The sequence below is a fragment of the Bubalus bubalis genome, chromosome 18 (assembly GCF_019923935.1).
Source record: "Bubalus bubalis isolate 160015118507 breed Murrah chromosome 18, NDDB_SH_1, whole genome shotgun sequence".
NCBI classification, from domain to species: domain Eukaryota; kingdom Metazoa; phylum Chordata; class Mammalia; order Artiodactyla; family Bovidae; genus Bubalus; species Bubalus bubalis.
Window position 1 is genome coordinate 55,418,255 of NC_059174.1, and position 18,038 is coordinate 55,436,292.

The 18,038-nt window shown below is 53.0% G+C and overlaps 2 protein-coding genes and 1 non-coding gene across 11 annotated transcripts; all 3 read left to right on the forward strand.

Annotated features, from left to right (window-relative positions):
* Window positions 1-59: 59 nt before the first annotated feature.
* On the forward strand, window positions 60-2,587 carry RPS11 (ribosomal protein S11). The gene is made up of 5 exons (XM_006080101.4): window positions 60-217; window positions 1,124-1,255; window positions 1,442-1,517; window positions 1,852-1,981; window positions 2,413-2,587. The coding sequence occupies exons 1-5, from the start codon at window positions 203-205 to the stop codon at window positions 2,534-2,536; spliced, it is 477 nt and encodes a 158-aa protein (XP_006080163.1). The 5' UTR covers window positions 60-202; the 3' UTR covers window positions 2,537-2,587.
* On the forward strand, window positions 1,653-1,739 carry LOC112580477. The gene has a single exon (XR_003104875.1). It is a non-coding gene; the product is annotated as a small nucleolar RNA SNORD35 (small nucleolar RNA).
* An 8,764-nt stretch (window positions 2,588-11,351) lies between the features above and the next one.
* FCGRT (Fc gamma receptor and transporter) lies at window positions 11,352-17,904 on the forward strand. 9 transcript variants are annotated; one of them, XM_044930874.2, is made up of 7 exons: window positions 11,363-11,390; window positions 12,161-12,247; window positions 12,543-12,791; window positions 12,899-13,174; window positions 16,078-16,347; window positions 16,972-17,088; window positions 17,412-17,904. In XM_044930874.2, exons 1-7 carry the CDS (start codon window positions 11,372-11,374, stop codon window positions 17,489-17,491), a joined length of 1,098 nt encoding a protein of 365 aa, XP_044786809.1. In that variant the 5' UTR covers window positions 11,363-11,371; the 3' UTR covers window positions 17,492-17,904. The 9 variants fall into 9 exon arrangements, 8 of the variants coding, with proteins under 8 accessions (XP_044786812.1, XP_044786809.1, XP_025125311.1 ...); XM_025269526.3 differs by lacking the exon at window positions 11,363-11,390 and adding an exon at window positions 11,588-11,739 and having other exon boundaries at window positions 12,510-12,791; XM_025269528.3 differs by lacking the exon at window positions 11,363-11,390 and adding an exon at window positions 11,589-11,739.
* Window positions 17,905-18,038: the final 134 nt, after the last annotated feature.

Below are 18,038 nucleotides of genomic sequence, written 5' to 3' on the forward strand. Positions count from 1 at the left end.
GCCTTGAACATCATGGCAGCTTTCGTTCTGTCTGCGAATCGCGTGCTTAGGTAGGACCGTTCGTCATCAGAGTCTCGCCAAGGCCCCGCCCCAAACCGTGTTTGTCCCGCCCCTTTGTCGTCACTTCCTCTCTAACCCTTGTGCAGTCGATAAGGAAACCCGGACGCCGCCGTGGCCTTCCTTTTTTCAGGCAGCCGGGAAGATGGCGGACATTCAGGTATGGGCTACGGGCCGATGCCGACACTGCGGGGTCTGGGTTTCAGGGGCGAGTCTTGGAGAGGGGGACTCCGCTCTCCAGTTTGGGGGTTAATTTCCCAGGGGTTAAATCGGGCAGAGGGCAGTTGTCTTGGCGTTAATCTCGATTAGCACCTCCTAAATGTTCCCTTGTAGCTCGGTCGGTAAATAATCTGCCAGCAGTGCAGGAATCCTGGGTTCGATCCCTGTGTCTGGAAGATCCTCTGGAGAAGGAAATGGCAACCCATTCCAGTATTCTTGCCTGGGAAATCTCATGGACAGAAGAGCCTAGTGGGCTGCAGTCCATGGGGTCGCAAAGAGTCGGGCACGACTGGAAGACTAACACTTAAATTTGGAGGCTCCGCATTTGGGGTTTAAGGTTTAAGGATTTTGGAAGTTGTCTTTTTAAAAATCAGTATTTACAGAGTACTTTTTTTTTTTCTTTTTGGAGGCTTTAGGCTGTAGGGGTAATCCTTTGAGAACTGACGTCTAAGGGCCACTCCAGGGAGCCCGTCAGATTGGTATTTAATTCTGGAGCCCCCTATGTTAGTTAAGGAGTACATCCTGGTTGGATGTCTTTGTGTCTTGAATAATTTTTGCTGAACAGTTTTGGTGTTTAAGGCATGGTTTTGTATCGCTGGGGCTTTAAGGATTGAATGCTCCAGGTGGTAGTAGGTGTTTAGATCATAAATGCTGATGTAACCCTGGGTTCAGAGTTGAGTCTGAATTAGAGGTATATTTGGGTTAGTGTCTTGGAAGATCATTCTGGGGCGCTTGGCGCTGGTGGCCAACATTCAGGGAGTTAAATACCCGACAAGATGGTATTGGGATATTGTGAAGCTTGTTGTTGCCTGCTCGGGTCTTACCTGCTTCCTCCTCATCCCCTTAGACAGAACGTGCGTACCAAAAGCAACCGACCATCTTTCAAAATAAAAAGAGGGTCCTGCTTGGAGAAACTGGCAAAGAAAAGCTCCCTCGATACTACAAGAACATTGGTCTGGGCTTCAAGACTCCAAAGGAGGTACAGGCACCCTCAGAAGAAAGGAGGAGACCCCTGTGTCCCTGCACATGTGCCCAAACTGAGTTGACTTATCCACATCTCACTGGCTGCTGCTGGGAACTGTAGTTTGTGTGTTTAGAGAGGCCACGCCCCTTGTTCTTTTCAGGAACTATTTTCAGAGTTCCCTAACCCTCCTTATCCCTTCAGGCCATCGAGGGCACCTACATTGACAAGAAATGCCCTTTTACGGGTAACGTCTCCATTCGAGGGCGGATCCTGTCTGGTGAGTGAGGACCTCCAGGGGCTTGAGTTCAGATTCCTGGGTCTGAGGGAAGAAGGGCTGGGGACACTGAGGCTCCAGGGTCCTGGGTTGGGGAAGGGGTTGGCAGACTTCTGGTGACCCCGGGGGGACACTTTTGGCAAATTATGTCTATTTCACGATGGTCTTCAGATGCCCACCCTGGGCAGTGCTGAGAAGGCCACTTGGCACAACTGATGCTGGAAGCAGGGCTTCCTGGGAACCCTACTCAACGGCCCCCTGCTTCCTGGACACCCCGGGCTGCCCATGGCTCCCTTCCCTGTGGGGCCTGACCAGGAACTGCCCCCCGTCCCCTCAGGTGTGGTGACCAAAATGAAGATGCAGAGGACCATCGTCATCCGCCGAGACTACCTTCACTACATCCGAAAGTACAACCGCTTCGAGAAGCGCCACAAGAACATGTCCGTGCACCTTTCTCCCTGCTTCAGGTGAGCAGGGTTGGCTGCCCTCCCGGGCAGGGAAGGGGGGTGGGCTGCGCAGGAGCGAGTGACGTGGGACCAGACCTGGCTGTTAACAGGACGCCCTGGCTGCCATGCGGAGGTCATCAGCTGTGGGGGTGGGTAGTAAAGGGGTCATGTATCACCATCTTTGTGAGCCTCCAGTGCCCTGCAAAGGACATGACAGGTGGAGGCCTTCTGTCCCTGGAAGGGTCGGCCCATCCTCTGCATGGTCTGGAGCCTGGGGTCTTACACGTAGTTTGTGCTCAGTAATTACCTGGGGACAGGTGAAACTGGAAATAGCAGCTTGTTTGGGGTTTAGAGGAGCCAAAGCTGAGAGGCTCCACCTAGAGACAGGAGGATGCCTTCAGGGCCTGCTGAGAGCAGAGCCTCCCCTAACCCAGCCCTGCTCCCCTCCACAGGGACGTCCAGATCGGCGACATCGTCACGGTGGGCGAGTGCCGGCCCCTGAGCAAGACCGTGCGCTTCAACGTCCTCAAGGTCACCAAGGCTGCCGGCACCAAGAAGCAGTTCCAGAAGTTCTGAGACTGGACCTCTGCCTGCTGCCCCAAACACAATAAAGTTATTTTCCCAGTCTCTGGCAGGCTCTAGCTGTCTGTGCCCCTACAAGAGGGAGGGGTTGATGTGGAAGATGGGATTCGTCTTCATCCTCTGGGGGCATAAAGATGGGGACCACATCCTGCCTCCTGCTCTCACGTCTGGGTGAAGACAACCTGTATCAAGACGCTGCCCTCCTCTGATGTTTTGGTCTTTGTTACCTTTTGGTGTTGTGCACATAAGGCCTTTCTACCTGGTGTTGAGCTCCCCCCGCAAGTCTCTGGGGAGGAAGTGAGTGAGGGTGGAGGTTCCTGGGTTCTCTAGACTCTGAGCCTTTTCTGGTCTCTGAGGGGAGGGGGAGGAAGAAATATCCGCCCTCTTGGCTTTGCTGGGTGTCAGCGTCGGTGGGTTGGGTGGGCTTGGGTTCAAAGCTGCCTGTTTCGGAGTTGAAGGTCTTGACCTCAAGCTGGGATTGTCTTCTGACGGAAAAGCAAGGCACCCACCTTCCCCCTGCACATCCCGCCATCCCTCCTAAGTGAGCACCATGCCTGTTGCAGATGAGCGAACTCATCTGAGGGGGCAAGTTCTCTGCTTAGGGTCCCAGGAAGTACCTGAGCCGCAGGCATCAGATGATGGTGACTACTTTGCCCAAAAATCCTAGTAAGGAAAATGGTATAGAGGGCATAGCGAGGCCAGCCAGCAGTGAAGGTCACAGGCGGCTGCATGGATAGGAAGTCCCTCAAGGTGGGACTGAATCAGGACAGACCAGATGGGGTGGTTTTGGGTAAGGAGAGAAATTGGAGATGGGGAAAAATGAGGGCAAGGCAAGTGAAGAGGAAGAGATTTCTGACACAGCCAGACAGGGCTACCTTGAGTGTCAGGGTAAAAACTCAGGAGACAGGGAGAGCTTAACAGTTGATATTAACAGGGAAGGCTTTCTGCTAGAGGCAAATGGGGAAAGGAAGAGGGACCTTGAGTGTCAGATACGGAGATGAGAGATGTGAGACACCCCTCTGCTGGACACCAGTCAGAGACAGAGAAGCAGGTACAGAGACACGCATGGAGCAGGTAAGGCAGGAGAGTGGCAGGTGCAGACAGATACCAAGGAGAGGGAGACAGCAGAGACCCTCACCTGAGCCACAACGGGGCAGAGATGGAGGCTCAGGTTTAGGGGAGGCGCTGGTTACCCCGTGAACTCCAGCCTGGAGGCCTGGCGCTGCTGGGATCCCCAGGTCCCTGCCTCCCCGTACCTGTACCAGGGTCTGAGACACACACTGGTACAAGGGTTGGGAGACAGGGCCGTGAGGAGAGAGGAGCCGCCGCTGCCGCTGCCGCCTCCGGGGACTTTGCGTCTGGACTGGCCCGGGGGCTCCTTTTTACCCAGGCCCGGTGAGGGCGGGGGTTCCTGCCAGAGGAAGTGGGGCCGCATCAAAGAGGGCAGGAAGGGGCAGGGACGGGTCAGAAGGGGGCACGCCCCGAGGTTCAGCCTGTGAGCCCGCCCCACCTGGTGCTGGAAGGTGGGAGACCCCGCGGAGGCGCACTGGGACCCAGAGAGCGGGGGACAGCGATGGGGGACAGGGAAAAGCAGATCGGAGAGACAGGACGGGGAACAGAGACCCAGAGGGGGACCTGAGGCCGCTCCAGGAGCCCCCACCCACAGGTGTTTCCGTTTGGGGTGGGGCCACCGTGTTTACAACAACAACAGGCCCGCTCCCCTGTTTCCTCCCAGCGGTGGGTTGCTGGGCGTCTCCTTGGCACCCCATTGTCGGGTGCAGCCCTGACCTGGTGGGGACCTCCTGATGGTCAGTGCACAAAATCCAAGGAGAAAGCCCCCAGGGCCGTGTCAATTCTTTGTTGCGATGACCTGGACGGGGACGTTACCTGCAGTTCTGTTTGTTTTGGCTGCTCTGGGTCTTCCTGTGGCGAACGGGCTCCTTGTGGCAGCATACAGCCTTTCTCTAGTTGCAATGCAAGGGCTATAGAGTGGGTGGGCTCAGTAGTTGCCCCGCAGCATATGGGATCTTAGTTCACCGACCAGGGCTCAAAACCGCGTCCCCTGCACTGGAAGGCGGATTCTTAACCATTGGACTGAGACAGGAGATAGAGGGGCTCCAGGTTAGACATTACAGCTGGCCTCCTGTTTGCATTTCACGGAGCACAAAGACGTGGGCTTCAGGCTGGATCCTTAACAACTGTTGGCATTTCTTGAGTTGAGATAAATGAGATCGAGGAGGAATTTACAATCAGCCTCCCGTTTGCTCTGCAAAATGGAAGTAACAACAGAAACAGGGTAAATAGCCAGTGTTTGTCTGCTGTAAACACTTTAAAGTAATAGTCATGGCAATAGTCAAGGTAATAGGGCAAGGACAAAGAGGGGCAAAACCCTGTTTGAATAAAGGATTATGGGATCTTCACTCCCCCTCTTTTGGGACAAGGGAGACCCTACACATGTGCAAAAAGGCTCCTTGGAGGCAAAAAGGCTCCTTGGAGGCCAAAAGTCGGGATAACGCCAGGCCATAATGATTCTTGCTCCTCCCAGAAGCCTTCACTTTGAGATCCATCTTGGCTGAGCGGTGCTTGCGCACCCAGGGTAAGGGTCCCAGGGTAGGCCAGGTGTGGAAAAAGGAATCAGATATTGGGCTAAAGGTAAACAAAGACCTGGAAGAACTGACCTATATAAACAACTTAACCGCCTCTTTACCGCACTCCTCCTCGCTACGGGGGACGCCCACACCCTCTCTGGGTGTGCATCTCTGCCTTGCTTCTGTCTTAGCAGAGCAAACCACTTCTGTGTGCTCTCCCCACACTTGTTGTTGTGCTCTGTCTCTAACAATAAACTTTGTACTTGCCTTTATAGTTTCTGCCTCTGTGATAAATGCATTTTTCACTGGGGCCAAAGAGCCAGGGAAAAACAGTTTATAGCCCCTAGTCCTTGCTGGTCTGGTGGCCAGGATTCCAGGCTGCCCAGTTCGCTTCTTGGGAAGGGAATTAAATCTCGCTTCAAGCCACTGCTCACTGCTGCCTCACTGAGATCAGGACCACCAGGAGGGGCCCCACTTGCCCTTTTTAGAGCCCTGTGACAGCTAGAGACATGACTCCTGGGCACAGATCACAGCCTCAGAGCTTGCCCTCTGCCTGCCTGGTCCTCCCACCCTCCCTGCTCCCCAGACTTACTCCCTCCTCTGAGCCTTTGCACTGGCTGTGCCCTCTGCCTGGAACCTCTAACCCCAGGCTTCTACCTGTTGCTTCCCCCACCCCTTAATCTCTAGTTCTCACCAACCTCTTTCCATCTGGCAGAACCTCCAGCCCTCCCAGTCCCCGCTCCCTGCCTGAATGTCCCACATAGACAGGAAAGCCTGCTCATGGCATATTTGTATATTTGTTGCACAGATCCTCTATGGCCTGGCACACTTATTAGTTAACCTGTTAACTGCTGGAATATAAACTCCAAGAAGGGGGGAAAATCTCTGCAACCCCAGCACCTGGAACAAACTGTGAGTGCGCCTCACACATTTACCCGAGTGCATGAATCCTTTTGAGGTTAAATCCCAAATGAATTAATTTTTTAAAAAGTTAAATCCCCACATTCTCACAGGCCAGGCTTGACCCCTAGCATTACCCCAGAACCGTCTCTTGGTGGGTGTCGAGCCGAAAGACCCAACTGAGCCAAAGATCAGGAAAAGGAAGGTTTGTTATAACTCGACACAAGTAAGGGGAACACCAGGGACCCTCCCCAAAGGAGTGTCTCGCCAGCAGCAAAATTGGGGAAGTTTTAAGCTAAGGGAACAAGTACATTCATGGGGGTGGGGGCGTGGAGCAGAGGAGAAATCAGCACAGAAGTGGGGCAAAGTTCACCAGAGCCCTAACTGTAGTTATTGAAGTCTGGAGGGGCAATATCATTCTACCTTCATCTGGGTGGGGCCTTAGTTACTGCAGAACTCAAAGATTGTATCAGATGGTTCTGTATATCCTTTGAGGAGGAATTAGGACTCTGTTTTATTGTTTCTTGACAGCTTTTCCTTTTTTCTGTATGCCCTCTCTTCCAGTAAAGGATCTGTCTGCAGGAGACCAAGGTTTGATTCCTGGGTCGGGAAGATCCCCTGGAAAAGGGAATGGCTACCCATTCCAGTACTCTTGCCAGGAAAATTCCAGGGACAGAGGAGCCTGTCGCAAAGAGTCGGACACGACTGAGCATCTCACACTTGCACACTTTACTTCCCTGAAGATCACGGATTACTGAGACCTGTTCAAGGGCAAGCACTGGAGCCAGGCTTAGATCACAGATGGCTTTGGCCAAAATGGCTTCTCTTACATTAAGAAAGTCACTCCTGGTTCTTTGTCTTCAGGGACCCCCTAACCTATCCACTTACACTGGGTCTCAAGGCACAGAGTAACCGGAAGCAGTGAACATACAGAGAAATCTCCCAGTGGTAGTATGAAGACTGCAGGCTCTGTTGCAGAGTCTAGCCCTACCCTCGTTAGCTGCATAACCTTGCCGGGAACCACAGGGCTTCAGTTTCCTAATCTATAAAATCTTGCCTCCCTGCCCCTTCAGGAACATGAGATAGACTCACCTGTGTTATTGGGGGTAGAACTAGTTCTAGTAAGTGATACTTCTTAAGGAAGTGATTGTGTCACATTTCTGAGCCTATTGTAAAGCAAAGCCTAGTGAGACTTTGGCGAAGCCTTTGCTGAGTCGCCTTGGCCGGCCAGAGGACAAGACTCTTTGGCAGGGGACTTCCCTGGTGGTCCAGTGGCTAAGATGCTGCGATTCCAATGCAGGAGGCCCAGGTTTGATCCCTGGCCAGGGAACTAGATCCCACATGCCACAGCTAAAGATCCTGAAGACCTGGTGCAGCCAAAGAAATTTAAAAACTAAAAAGTCTTTGGCAGAAGGCCCTAGAAGTATCAATGGTTATGGAATCCTGGATCTACTACAGCAAATCCTGGTGGTTTGTCATGGGATCTTGAGACTATTTTAGCATGCTTCTGGAATATTCTGTTGCATGCCTCTTATAGGTGTCCCCAGTGGTCATTTTCCAGGGAAATTAGCTCCAAGCATGTTTCAAAGCAGGGTCCCAGGTTATGATGACAGCAGGTGTCAGGCCTGTTACATGAAAACAGGGCAAATATTGGTTATATCATAACATTTTGTGGCCTCACATCTATCAGAACAGGCCACAGGAATATTCTGTTATAGCCAGACTGGCGAGCATCGTTGCAGCCCCTTGTGGTATTAGAGCACGACCTATAATAGATTGTAGTGGGACCTCAGGGTCTTGTAACTTTTTTTTTTTTTTTTTTTTAATTTTTCCTGTGGTCACAGTGCATGGTATGTGGGATCTCAGTTCCCCGACCAGGGATGAAACCTGCGCTCCTTGCTTTGGAAGTGCAGAGTCTTAACGACTGGACCACCAAGTACGTCTGTTGTAACTGGTGGTTGCAATACCTGGGTTTTATGAGAGCCAGCACATGCATATTATGCGTGGAGCAGGCCCCTGGATTCATTTAACTAGCCCTAGGACTGCAAGTGGAATCTAGGAACTTGGAATTGGAGCAGCTTCAGATGTGTGAGCAGCCTTGCTGTCGTATGTTAGCACTTCCCTGAGTTTTCCATCATTGGAAAAGCCTGGAGTTTTGCATTACAGTAGGTCCGAGCTCTGTGGTATTTAACAGAGACCCACAGGTTGTTCCAGGGCTGCACATAGATTCTGCTAGAACATTCTAGAAAAGTTTTAGGGACCTATTAAACCAGCCCCGGGTCTTTCACTACCGGCTTCCTTCATTCTGCTGATGCTTCCTGTGCTGGCCCCTGGGGATGCAAGAGTGAGCGAGACAGTGCCAGGGCCTGCCTACCATCTAGTGCAACCCTGGGGACTTTCACCGCATTGAGTGGGAGGGAGGCAGTGTGGGGAACAGGTTACTACTACGCTCTACTATGTGTCCCGTGCCAAACCTTTGATTCAATGAAGCCTCTCTACCGAAGGAGGTACAATTATCCCACTTCCCAGATGAAACTGAGAAACAGAGAAGCCCACCGGAAAGAGAGGGAGTTTGGTTTCAAACTCTGGTGTGATTGCATCCTGGGGTCAGGAGGGGGCGCTACAGTGCAGGGGAGAGATGAGGGGTAGATGTTAAGGTGGTGATTCAGGAAGACCGCTCAGAACTGCCAGGGCCTATGTCCCCAGACACCAAGGGCGGTAATCATGAGTGAGCTCCCTGTGCTGTTGTTCCAAAGGCACCTTGGTTCGTTTTGAAGTTGGAACTAAGCGCCCATATTTTCATTTCCCACTGGGCTCTGCACATTTCATAACTGTCCTGCTGTTTTCTATTTCTTTATCAGGGGCCCCTGGCGATGTGATAGTAGGACCCCACGGAATCTAAAAGGTATAGGCAAAGGGACTTCCCTGGTGGTCCAGTGGTTAGGACTCGGTGCTTTTACTGCTGGGGCCCAGGGTTCAATCCCTGATCAGGGAAACTAAGATCCTGCAAGCTGCATGGCACACCCTGCAAATGCCACCCCACCCCCCCAAAAAAAACATGCATGAGCAGGGATCATTAGAGCATATGAGACAGGCAGCAGATGCTGTAAATGGTCCCTGAAGACACAGAAGTTTCCACGACACTTAGCAGCGATTCCTGGTGGGTATTAAGGGACCTTGAGAGCTTTTTCTTTTGAAGCAAGAAGGAGGAACATTATGAGGAATGTTCAGGTCAGACCTCTGAGAGGCCTCATGGCTAAACCCCAAGGTCATTCTGACAGGAGGAAAGGAAGACCCGAATGGGGACCCTACAACAGAGCCAAGGGAGGGCACCCTCCATGACTGTGACCATGCTCGGCTGGATAGTGTTCCCCAAAGCTGCCTGTGCCCTCGAGCTCCAAAGCCTGTGGTTACATGACCTTGTTTAATAAAGGGAACTTTGAAGATGTGATTAAATTCAGGATCTTGTGATGGGGAGATGATCTTGGATTATCCAGGTGGGACCAATGTCATCACAAGGGTCCTTAGAAGAGGGAAGGTCAGCAAGTTCCTGAGAAATGCAGAGAGTTTCTTGCCTGGTTCGCCAGCAATGCAGGAGATGGCAACAGGAGCTGTGGGTTTGATCCCTGGGTAGGGAAGATCCCCTGGAGGAGGAAATGGCAACCCACTCCAGCATTCTTGACTGGGAAAAGCCCATGGACAGAGGAGGCTGATGGGCTACCGTGCACGGGGTTGCAAAGAGTCGGACACAACTAAGCACGCACACGTACATGGTTAAAGACGTGTCAATTTGGCGGGGCCACAGTGCCCAGATGTTTGGTCCAACATTATTCTGGATGTTTCTGTGTGGGTGTTTGGGGGTGAAATTACACTGAAATCAGTGGACTCTGAGTAGAGCCAACCACCCCCACCATAATGTGGGTGGGCCTCATCCAATCGGGCGAAGGTGGAAAACTGACCTTCCCTCAAGCAAAGGGGAACCCTGCCAGCGGATTGCGTTTAGATTTCATCTGCAAGATGAGCTCTTCTGGGTTTTCCAGATAGCCTGCCTTTGGACTTGAACTGTAATTCTTTCCGGCCACCTCTATCACATTTTGAACTCTCCAAGTCTTCACGATCACGTGCGCCAATTTCTTATACTAAGTCTCTTTCTCTCTATATATACACATCCTGTTGATTCTGTTTTTCCAAGAAACCCTGACTAATATATCATATGACCTAGCAAGTCCACTCCTGGAGAAGGCAATGGCATCCTACTCCAGTACTCTTGCCTGGCAAATCCCATGGACGGAGGAGCCTGGTAGGCTGCAGTCCATGGGGTCGCTGAGGGTCGGACACAACTGAGTGACTTCACTTTCACTTTTCACTTTCATGCATTGGAGAAGGAAATGGCAACCCACTCCAGTGTTCTTGCCTGGAGAATCCCAGGGACGGGGGAGCCTGGTGGGCTGCTGTCTGTGGGGTTGCACAGAGTCGGACACGACTGAAGTGGCTTAGCAGCAGCAGCAGCAACATGCAGGGAAAAAAAAATGTAAAAAACCAACAACCTTGCAAGCAAATGTTTGCAGCAGTATTAGTCATAATAGCCAAAAAAGTGAAAACAACCAAATGTCCATCAGCTGCTGAAGGGATGAACCAAGTGTGGTCAATGAATACGATGGAATATCATCCAGCCGTGAAGAGGAACGAAGTCCTGCCGCATGCTACCATGTGGCTAAATCTTGAAAATGGCATGCTGGGAAATACCCTGGCAAACCAGTGGTTAAGACTCTGCATTAAAAAAAAAAAAAAAAAGACTCTGCATTTTCATTGTGATCTTCTGCAAGTCCTGCGGGGAGGCCAAAAAAAGAAAAACCCCACAGTACACTAAATGAAAGATGCCAGATATAAAATGCCACATTAATTGGAAATGTCCTGAATTGGCAAATCCATGGAGACAGAAAGTAAATTCGTGGTTGCCAGGGGCAGGGGGGAGAAGGGACCACTTAATGTGTCTGGGATCTCCTTTGGGATGATGAAAAAGTTCTGGAACTAGATCGTGGTGATGGTTGCACAACATTGTGAGTGCACCAAATGTCACTAATAGTAACTCCTTTGTCTTGGGCACTTTACCACAATAAAACAAGTGAATGGAAGCGTTATAGCAGGAATGTGGGCTGGAAGTGGGAGGCTGGATGATGCCCCAAGTATGGTGTAGAATATTGGGTCTGTGCATTACTGAGGTCATACCAGAAGATATTAAGGAATTGCAGGGGCACTTTAAGAGGCCCCCTGGGGGAGGAAGGAAGAAATGTGGAAGCTGGAGAACTTTTATCACCGCAGGCGTTAGTGACCTTTTGGGATGGGGGGCGGACAAGGAGGTAAGGAGGGGACCCACACAGACCTCCAAATTTGGCACTCGGATAATACTGATTCTCAACTTTGTCATGAATTTGCTGGGTGGCTGACATTCTCAAGATAAGAAAATCAGGGAGCAACAGTGCAAGAGAGAGAAAAAAAAAAAAGACAAAAGTTTTTCGAGAGAGGCAGAGACGGACACTCAGCCAGACCGGGCCCTGGGCCCGGGGTGTGCCCTACAGCTGTAGGGGCGGGGTTGGATATTCCTGGAGTCGAGGAGCCGTCGTCTCTGGACAGGATGTGAGAGAGGAACTGGGGTCTCCAGTCACGGGAGCCGGCTGGGGCCGCAGAGGGAAGGGATCGCGGCTGCCAGTGAGTGAGTCCAGAGCTGGGGCCCCTAGACCGAGGGCCGGGCGCAGGACTCCCGGGTCTCAGGGACTAGGGAGCCGGCGATCTGGACTTTGGGGTCCGAGGGAGGAGGGGACGGAACTCGCGGGTCTGAGGGGGGAGGAGGAGGAAGGATGAGGAGGCGGGGCCGAAGTCTGAGCCAGGAATCTCAGCCTATCCAGGCTCTGTAACTAATTAACCAGCGCGGATCAAATTAGTGGGTGAAAGTTCATCGAGGAGGAGGGCCTTGTTGTCATCCTCCCAGCGGGATCGAGCTCCTCCACCTGCAGCCGCGGGCGCGCGGGGTAGCCGAGCCGAGCCGAGCCGGGCCGGGCCGGGCCGGGCCAGAGCTGCGGGAGGGGCGGGCCGGGGGTCCGGAGGAGTCACGCGCCCCCTCCCGCCCCAGGTCTCCCACTCAGGATGCGGCTTCCCCGGCCTCAGCCCTGGGGGCTCGGTTTGCTGCTCGTCCTCCTGCCTGGGGCGCTGAGCGCAGGTGAGGGGCTGCCGGGCACGAGGGACGTGCCAGCCTCCGGGAAGTGACCGAAATCCGAGATTCCCCGCTCGAGCCGGGGGACTTCCTTCTCGGACGCATTTCGTCTGGTTTCCCACGATCTTTTCTCCCTCTGGCGGTCTGTCTGGAAAACACCTGTCCCCTTCTTCCTGGGACTCCCTCCCCAACCCCCCACCCCGCCAGGGTCTGGCCCCTCAGTCTGGGGTGGGGGTCTTTTCTCTCCCGGGGTGTCTGTCCCATCTAGGTCCCCCGCCCCATCTGCTCTCTTCGCCGGCAGAGAACTATCGCTCGCTCCAGTACCACTTCACCGCCGTGTCGGCCCCCGCAGCGGGGACCCCTGCATTCTGGGTTTCGGGCTGGCTGGGGCCCCAGCAGTACCTGAGCTACAATAACCTGCGGGCGCAGGCTGAGCCCTACGGCGCATGGGTCTGGGAAAGCCAGGTGTCCTGGTATTGGGAGAAAGAGACCATGGACCTGAGGAACCAGGAGACGCTCTTCCTCGAAGCGCTCCAAGCTTTAGGCGAAGGTGAGACGGGGACTTCCTGGGCTGGGAGCCTGTATCCCGGGTCTGAGGGAGGAGGGGACGGCGGAACCCTGCTCCCGGGCCCGCTCATCCGTGTGTGGGCACCCCAGGCCCCTTCACCATGCAGGGCCTGTTGGGCTGCGAGTTGGGCCCTGACAATGTCTCGGTGCCGGTGGCCAAGTTTGCCCTGAACGGCGAGGAGTTCATGATGTTTGACCCCAAGCTGGGCATCTGGGATGGTGACTGGCCTGAGTCCCGGACTGTCAGTATCAAGTGGACGCAGCAGCCAGAGGCGGTCAACAAGGAGAAGACCTTCCTCCTCTACTCCTGCCCACACCGGCTGCTGGGGCATCTGGAGAGGGGCCGGGGCAACCTGGAGTGGAAAGGTGAGCAACCCCTGATCACTGCAGGCCCTCTCCATTCCCAGGGCCTCATCCTCTTCCCCAGCCTCTCCCCGTCGGCCCCCCTGACTCCAGTCCACCCTGCTCGCCCACAATCACATCTCTGAGGGTCTTCCTCCACCCCTTGTGGTCCCCAGCCCCTCTCTTGCACACAGCCCTCCCGTGGCTCCCAGAGCCCTCGGGGCACGGTTCAGGCCCCTGGCATTGCGATCCCACGTGGCATGGCCTCTGCCCCTCACCTCAGCCTCTCCTGTCTCCTTCTGCCCCACTCAGCCAGATGCAGTCACCCAGAGTCCCCTGAGCTTGCCCCAGCCCTCCCATTTCTCCACCTTTGCCAGTTTCCCTGGTGCCAGAGGCCACTGGTGTCAGGTTCCACTCTGGCCCTGAGGTTTTTCTCTCGCCTCCTTCAGACGCCCGCAGGACCTTATGTGACCTCCATTCCATACATCACGTGTCACTCTGAGCTATAATTATAGGCATGTCTAGGGAATTCAAGGGCTGCAGTTTAGAGCTCTTTTGTCCTCAGCCTCTCCAACACTGAGTTTCCTGCTTCTATCTCGGCCCTCAGTTCAGACTCTCCTCCACCCAGGAGTCAGGTGGAACGTTTTAAAAACATAAATGAGCTCCCATCCCACCCATGCTTAAAACCACACCACAGATTCGCGCTCATCTTGGATGAAAATCCAAACTCTCCTCCGAGGCCTGCAAGCCCTGCATGGCCTGGCTGCTTTCCACCGCTGTAATTTCACAATGCCCCCAGTGACACTGGACTTCTCCCTTTCCTCCAGTATGTCAGGTTCTTTCCTCCCTCAGGGCCTTTGCACCAGCTGTTCTCGCTGCCGTTTAAAAAAAAAAAAATTAATTAATTTACTTTTGGCTGTGTCAGGTCACCATTGTGGCAACGCTGCAGGCTTCTCTCTAGCTGTGGTGCCCAGATGCAGTTGCCTCACGGCATGTGGGGTCTTAGTTCTCCGAGCAGGGATCAAACCCCTGTCCCCTGCGTTACAAGGTGGATTCTTAATCTCTGGACCACCAGAGTAGTCCCCAGTGTTCCCTTTGCTTTTGATGCTCTTTCTTGGGCTCCGGCCAGGACTGGGTCCTTCTCATGCTAAAGGTTTGACCTTGAATGTCCACTCTTCAGTAGGGCCCTCCCTGGCTAAAGGGTGCCCCCAAGTCGTACCCCCTTATTGTCTCTCATGCCCCTGTTTTTTGTCCATTCATTCATTATAGCATCTTTCATTTTTTGTTGTTTTTTTTCTTGAGGTGTGACTTACCTATCTAAAGTACACTGCTCAGGGACTGTCCTGGTGGTTCAGTGGTTAAGACTCTGAGCTCCCAATGCAGGAGGCAAGGGTTCAATCCCTGGTCAGGGAAGTAGACCCGCATGCCACACAGTGTGGCCAAAAAAAAAAGTACATGGCTCAATTTTTTTTTTTTTTTTGGCTGTGCTACTCAGGGATCAAACCTGTGCCTCCTGCATTGGAAGCACAGAGTCTTAACCACTGGCCACTAGGAAAGTCCCTGAACCCGAAATTTATTTGTCAAGAAGTTTTATATTATGAATTAAAATTTTTAAATAGTTATAGTACCACTACTCAGTTGTAAAATTTCTTCTTGTGTCTGTTCGGGAACATTGTGTCTCTCAGGAATTTGTCAAGTTCATTTAAATTTCAAGTGTGCTGGCTTGAAATTTTTCATATCCTCTATCTATTGAATGACTGTAGGGCCTGTCTTATTTTCCCTCACCACACTTTCATAGCCTGTTTCCCTTTCATTTATTTTAAAAGTATTTATTTTTGGCTGTGTCTGGCCTTAGTTGTGGCATGCAGGATCTTCCCTTGTGGTGCTCGGGGTCTTCATTTTGACGAGTGGGCTTCTCTCTAATTGTAGGGCATGGGCTCGGTAGTTGCAGTGCTCAGGCTTAGTTGTCCTGCAGCATGTTGGATCTTAGTTCCCCAACCAGGGATCGAACCCATGTCTCCTGCATTGGAAGGCAAATTCTTAATCACTGGACCACCAGCAAAGTCCTCCCTTTCATTTACATATACACAAATATTCATTTCTCTGGTAGCTCAGAGAATCTGGTGGTAAAGAATCTGCCTGCAATGCAGGAGACCTGGGTTCTATGCCTGGGTTGGGAAGATCCCCTGGGGAAGGGAGTGGCTACTTACTCCCGTATTCTTGCCTGGAGAGTCCCATGGACAGAGGAGCCTGATGGGCTACAGTCTATGGGGTCACAGAGAGTTGGACACGACTGAGCGACTAACACACTCCTCTCATTAGAACACAAGCTCCACGAGGACAGGGACTTTTGTCTCTTGTTCACTGTTGTATCTCTAGTGCCTGGAAGAGTGCCTGGCACATCCCATGGTAGATGCGTGTGTCATTGTAGGAAGGACTGGAAGAGAGATGGATACCCTTGTGGTGGGCAGGTTGGATATCAGTACCCCTAAGAAGGCCTTTCCCCCTTTATCGTTATGTTCTCTAGGCTCAGGACAGCATAGGGCACGATCAGGTGTAGTATGGGGGCTTCTCAGGTGGCACAGTGGTAAAGAATCCACCTGCCAATGTAGGAGATGCAAGAGACGCAGGTTCGATCCCTGGGTCCGGAAGATCCCCTGGAGTAGGAAATGGCAACCTGCTCCAGTATTCTTGCCTGGAGAGTCCCATAGACAGAGGAAACTGGTGGGCTACAGTCCATGGGGTTGCAAAGAGTCAGACATGACTGAGCGACTGAGCACACAGCACAGAGCAGCACACCGCACGTGGTGGGACCTGCTGGGTAGAGGGGTAGGAATGGAGGCCTCTCTCCATCTCTGTGCAACCCTGGGCCTGGTCCGGGGGTCCCTGGGCCTGGGACTTAGGCCTGTCTGCCTGTTCGTCTGCAGAGCCACCCTCCATGCGCTTGAAGGCCCGACCCGGCAGTCCCGGCCTCTCTGTGCTCACCTGCAGTGCCTTCTCCTTCTACCCACCTGAGCTGAAGCTGCGCTTCCTGCGGAATGGGCTGGCCATTGGCTCTGGTGAGATAGACATGGGCCCCAACGGTGACGGCTCCTTCTACGCCTGGTCATCACTCACAGTCAAGAGTGGCGACGAGCACCACTACCGCTGCGTGGTGCAGCACTCGGGGCTGGCCCAGCCCCTCACGGTGGAGCTGGGTGAGGTCCTCCTGGGGAACTGTGCTCCCGACTTCTGGTTGTCTTTTCTCCCTCTGCTGCAGCAACCCTTCCTGAGTCTGACTGCTTTCTGCCCCACCGCTGCCAGTTCGTCCAAAGCCTGACAGCCTCTTGTCCTGCGTTGCTTGCCTCCCCACGTCTGAGTGCCTTCCATCCTGCTGCTGCTGGCCTCGTTGATTCTGGCCACTCGTTAACTGCTATGGGACGTCCTCCCTAAGTCTGACCACCTTCCGTCCTGCTGCTGCTAGTCTTCAGGGAGTCTGACCATTCGTTGTCTGCTGCTGCCAGGCCTCTATGAGTCTGATGTTTTACTGCTCTGTGCCCACCCCTCCTCTCCAAGTTGGAACACCGCCCACTCTGCTACTACAGGTCCCTTGACCAGAGTGATTGAGACGCCTCTTGCTACAGCTGGTTCTTATATCCAACCTGGGGACTTTCTAGATCTAGAACATCCTGGGAGTGGCCTTCCCTTTACCCACGCCCACTCCCCACAACCTGGTGCTGGGATCTCTGGGGTTGGGAGGGACTGCGAACCCCCCGTCCCCTGTCCTGACTCAGATGTGGCGGAGGGTCCCTTAAATATCTCACAACATTGTCTGACTGCAGAATCACCAGCCAGGACCTCGGTGCCAGTGGTGGGGATCGTCATCGGCTTATTCCTCCTCCTGACAGTGGCTGCGGGAGGAGCTCTCCTGTGGAGAAGGATGAGGAACGGGCTGCCAGGTGTGGGACAGGAAGAGGAAGGTGCCTCAGAGAGAGGAGTAGAGACCCCCTCCAAAATAGGGAGATTCATTCCTGCAGGGACAGAGGGGGACAGAGACCCAGAGAGAGATGGGAAGAAAGAAAACTGGAGGGGAGAAAGAGACTCAGAGGGGGATAGAAATCCATAGAGTAGGACAGAGACTGAAAAAGACAGACACACACAAACAACACACACCACACACACACACACACACACACACACACACACACACGTGGGGAGGGGCAGGCAGAGACCTGGAGGATTTCAAAGTCTCTAATGATCTCCCCTGTCCCTCTTTTCTCAGCTCCTTGGATCTCTTTCCGTGGGGAGGATGTAGGGGCCCTCCTGCCCACTCCCGGCCTGTCCAAGGATGGTGAATCTTAGGATAAAAATGCATTCCCAGCAACTGCCGATCGATCATCCCCCATCCTGGCTGTTACCAGCTAATGTCCTCAGGTCCTTTTCATGCTGTGAGACCTCCGGGAATCCTGGTATTTTTGAGCCTCCGGAAGGAGCCCGATGTCCTCCCTCTGGATTTCTCCTCCTGTGATCTGCCTCAGATCCCCCTCCTGATATATATGGTTCTTTTCCAGCTCCACATATAACATGGGTTTGGGCCCGAATCGTTGTATTCTCATCGTTTCGACTTTTTTAGAGAATTGTGAGGGGGGATAAATGGTATAAGCCTTGGGCTTCAAATCTCTCCTGAGGCTAACTTGTTGCCATGGTGGAATTTGCCAACTTTATATACCAAGTCATGTATTTTTAATGAATAAATTTCACAAATATTTACTGGATGTTTGTGCCAGGCATTTTGAGGAATTCTTGGCTGGAGTCTGATCTGACTTCTTGGTGTAGCAGAAGAAATGTTCCCTCCTTGAGGGAAAGGAAAGCCTCCTCTGGCTCCTAGGTTCCCTTCCTAAAACCTGCG

Excerpts from the sequence above, each read along its gene's own strand:
- RPS11 (XM_006080101.4), top strand. Across the intron at positions 1,256-1,441 it reads GCTTCAAGACTCCAAAGGAG|GCCATCGAGGGCACCTACAT; the intron begins GTACAGGCACCC and ends TTATCCCTTCAG. Across the intron at positions 1,518-1,851 it reads TCGAGGGCGGATCCTGTCTG|GTGTGGTGACCAAAATGAAG; the intron begins GTGAGTGAGGAC and ends CCGTCCCCTCAG.
- FCGRT (XM_044930874.2), top strand. Across the intron at positions 12,792-12,898 it reads GCTCCAAGCTTTAGGCGAAG|GCCCCTTCACCATGCAGGGC; the intron begins GTGAGACGGGGA and ends TGGGCACCCCAG. Across the intron at positions 17,089-17,411 it reads GATGAGGAACGGGCTGCCAG|CTCCTTGGATCTCTTTCCGT; the intron begins GTGTGGGACAGG and ends CTCTTTTCTCAG.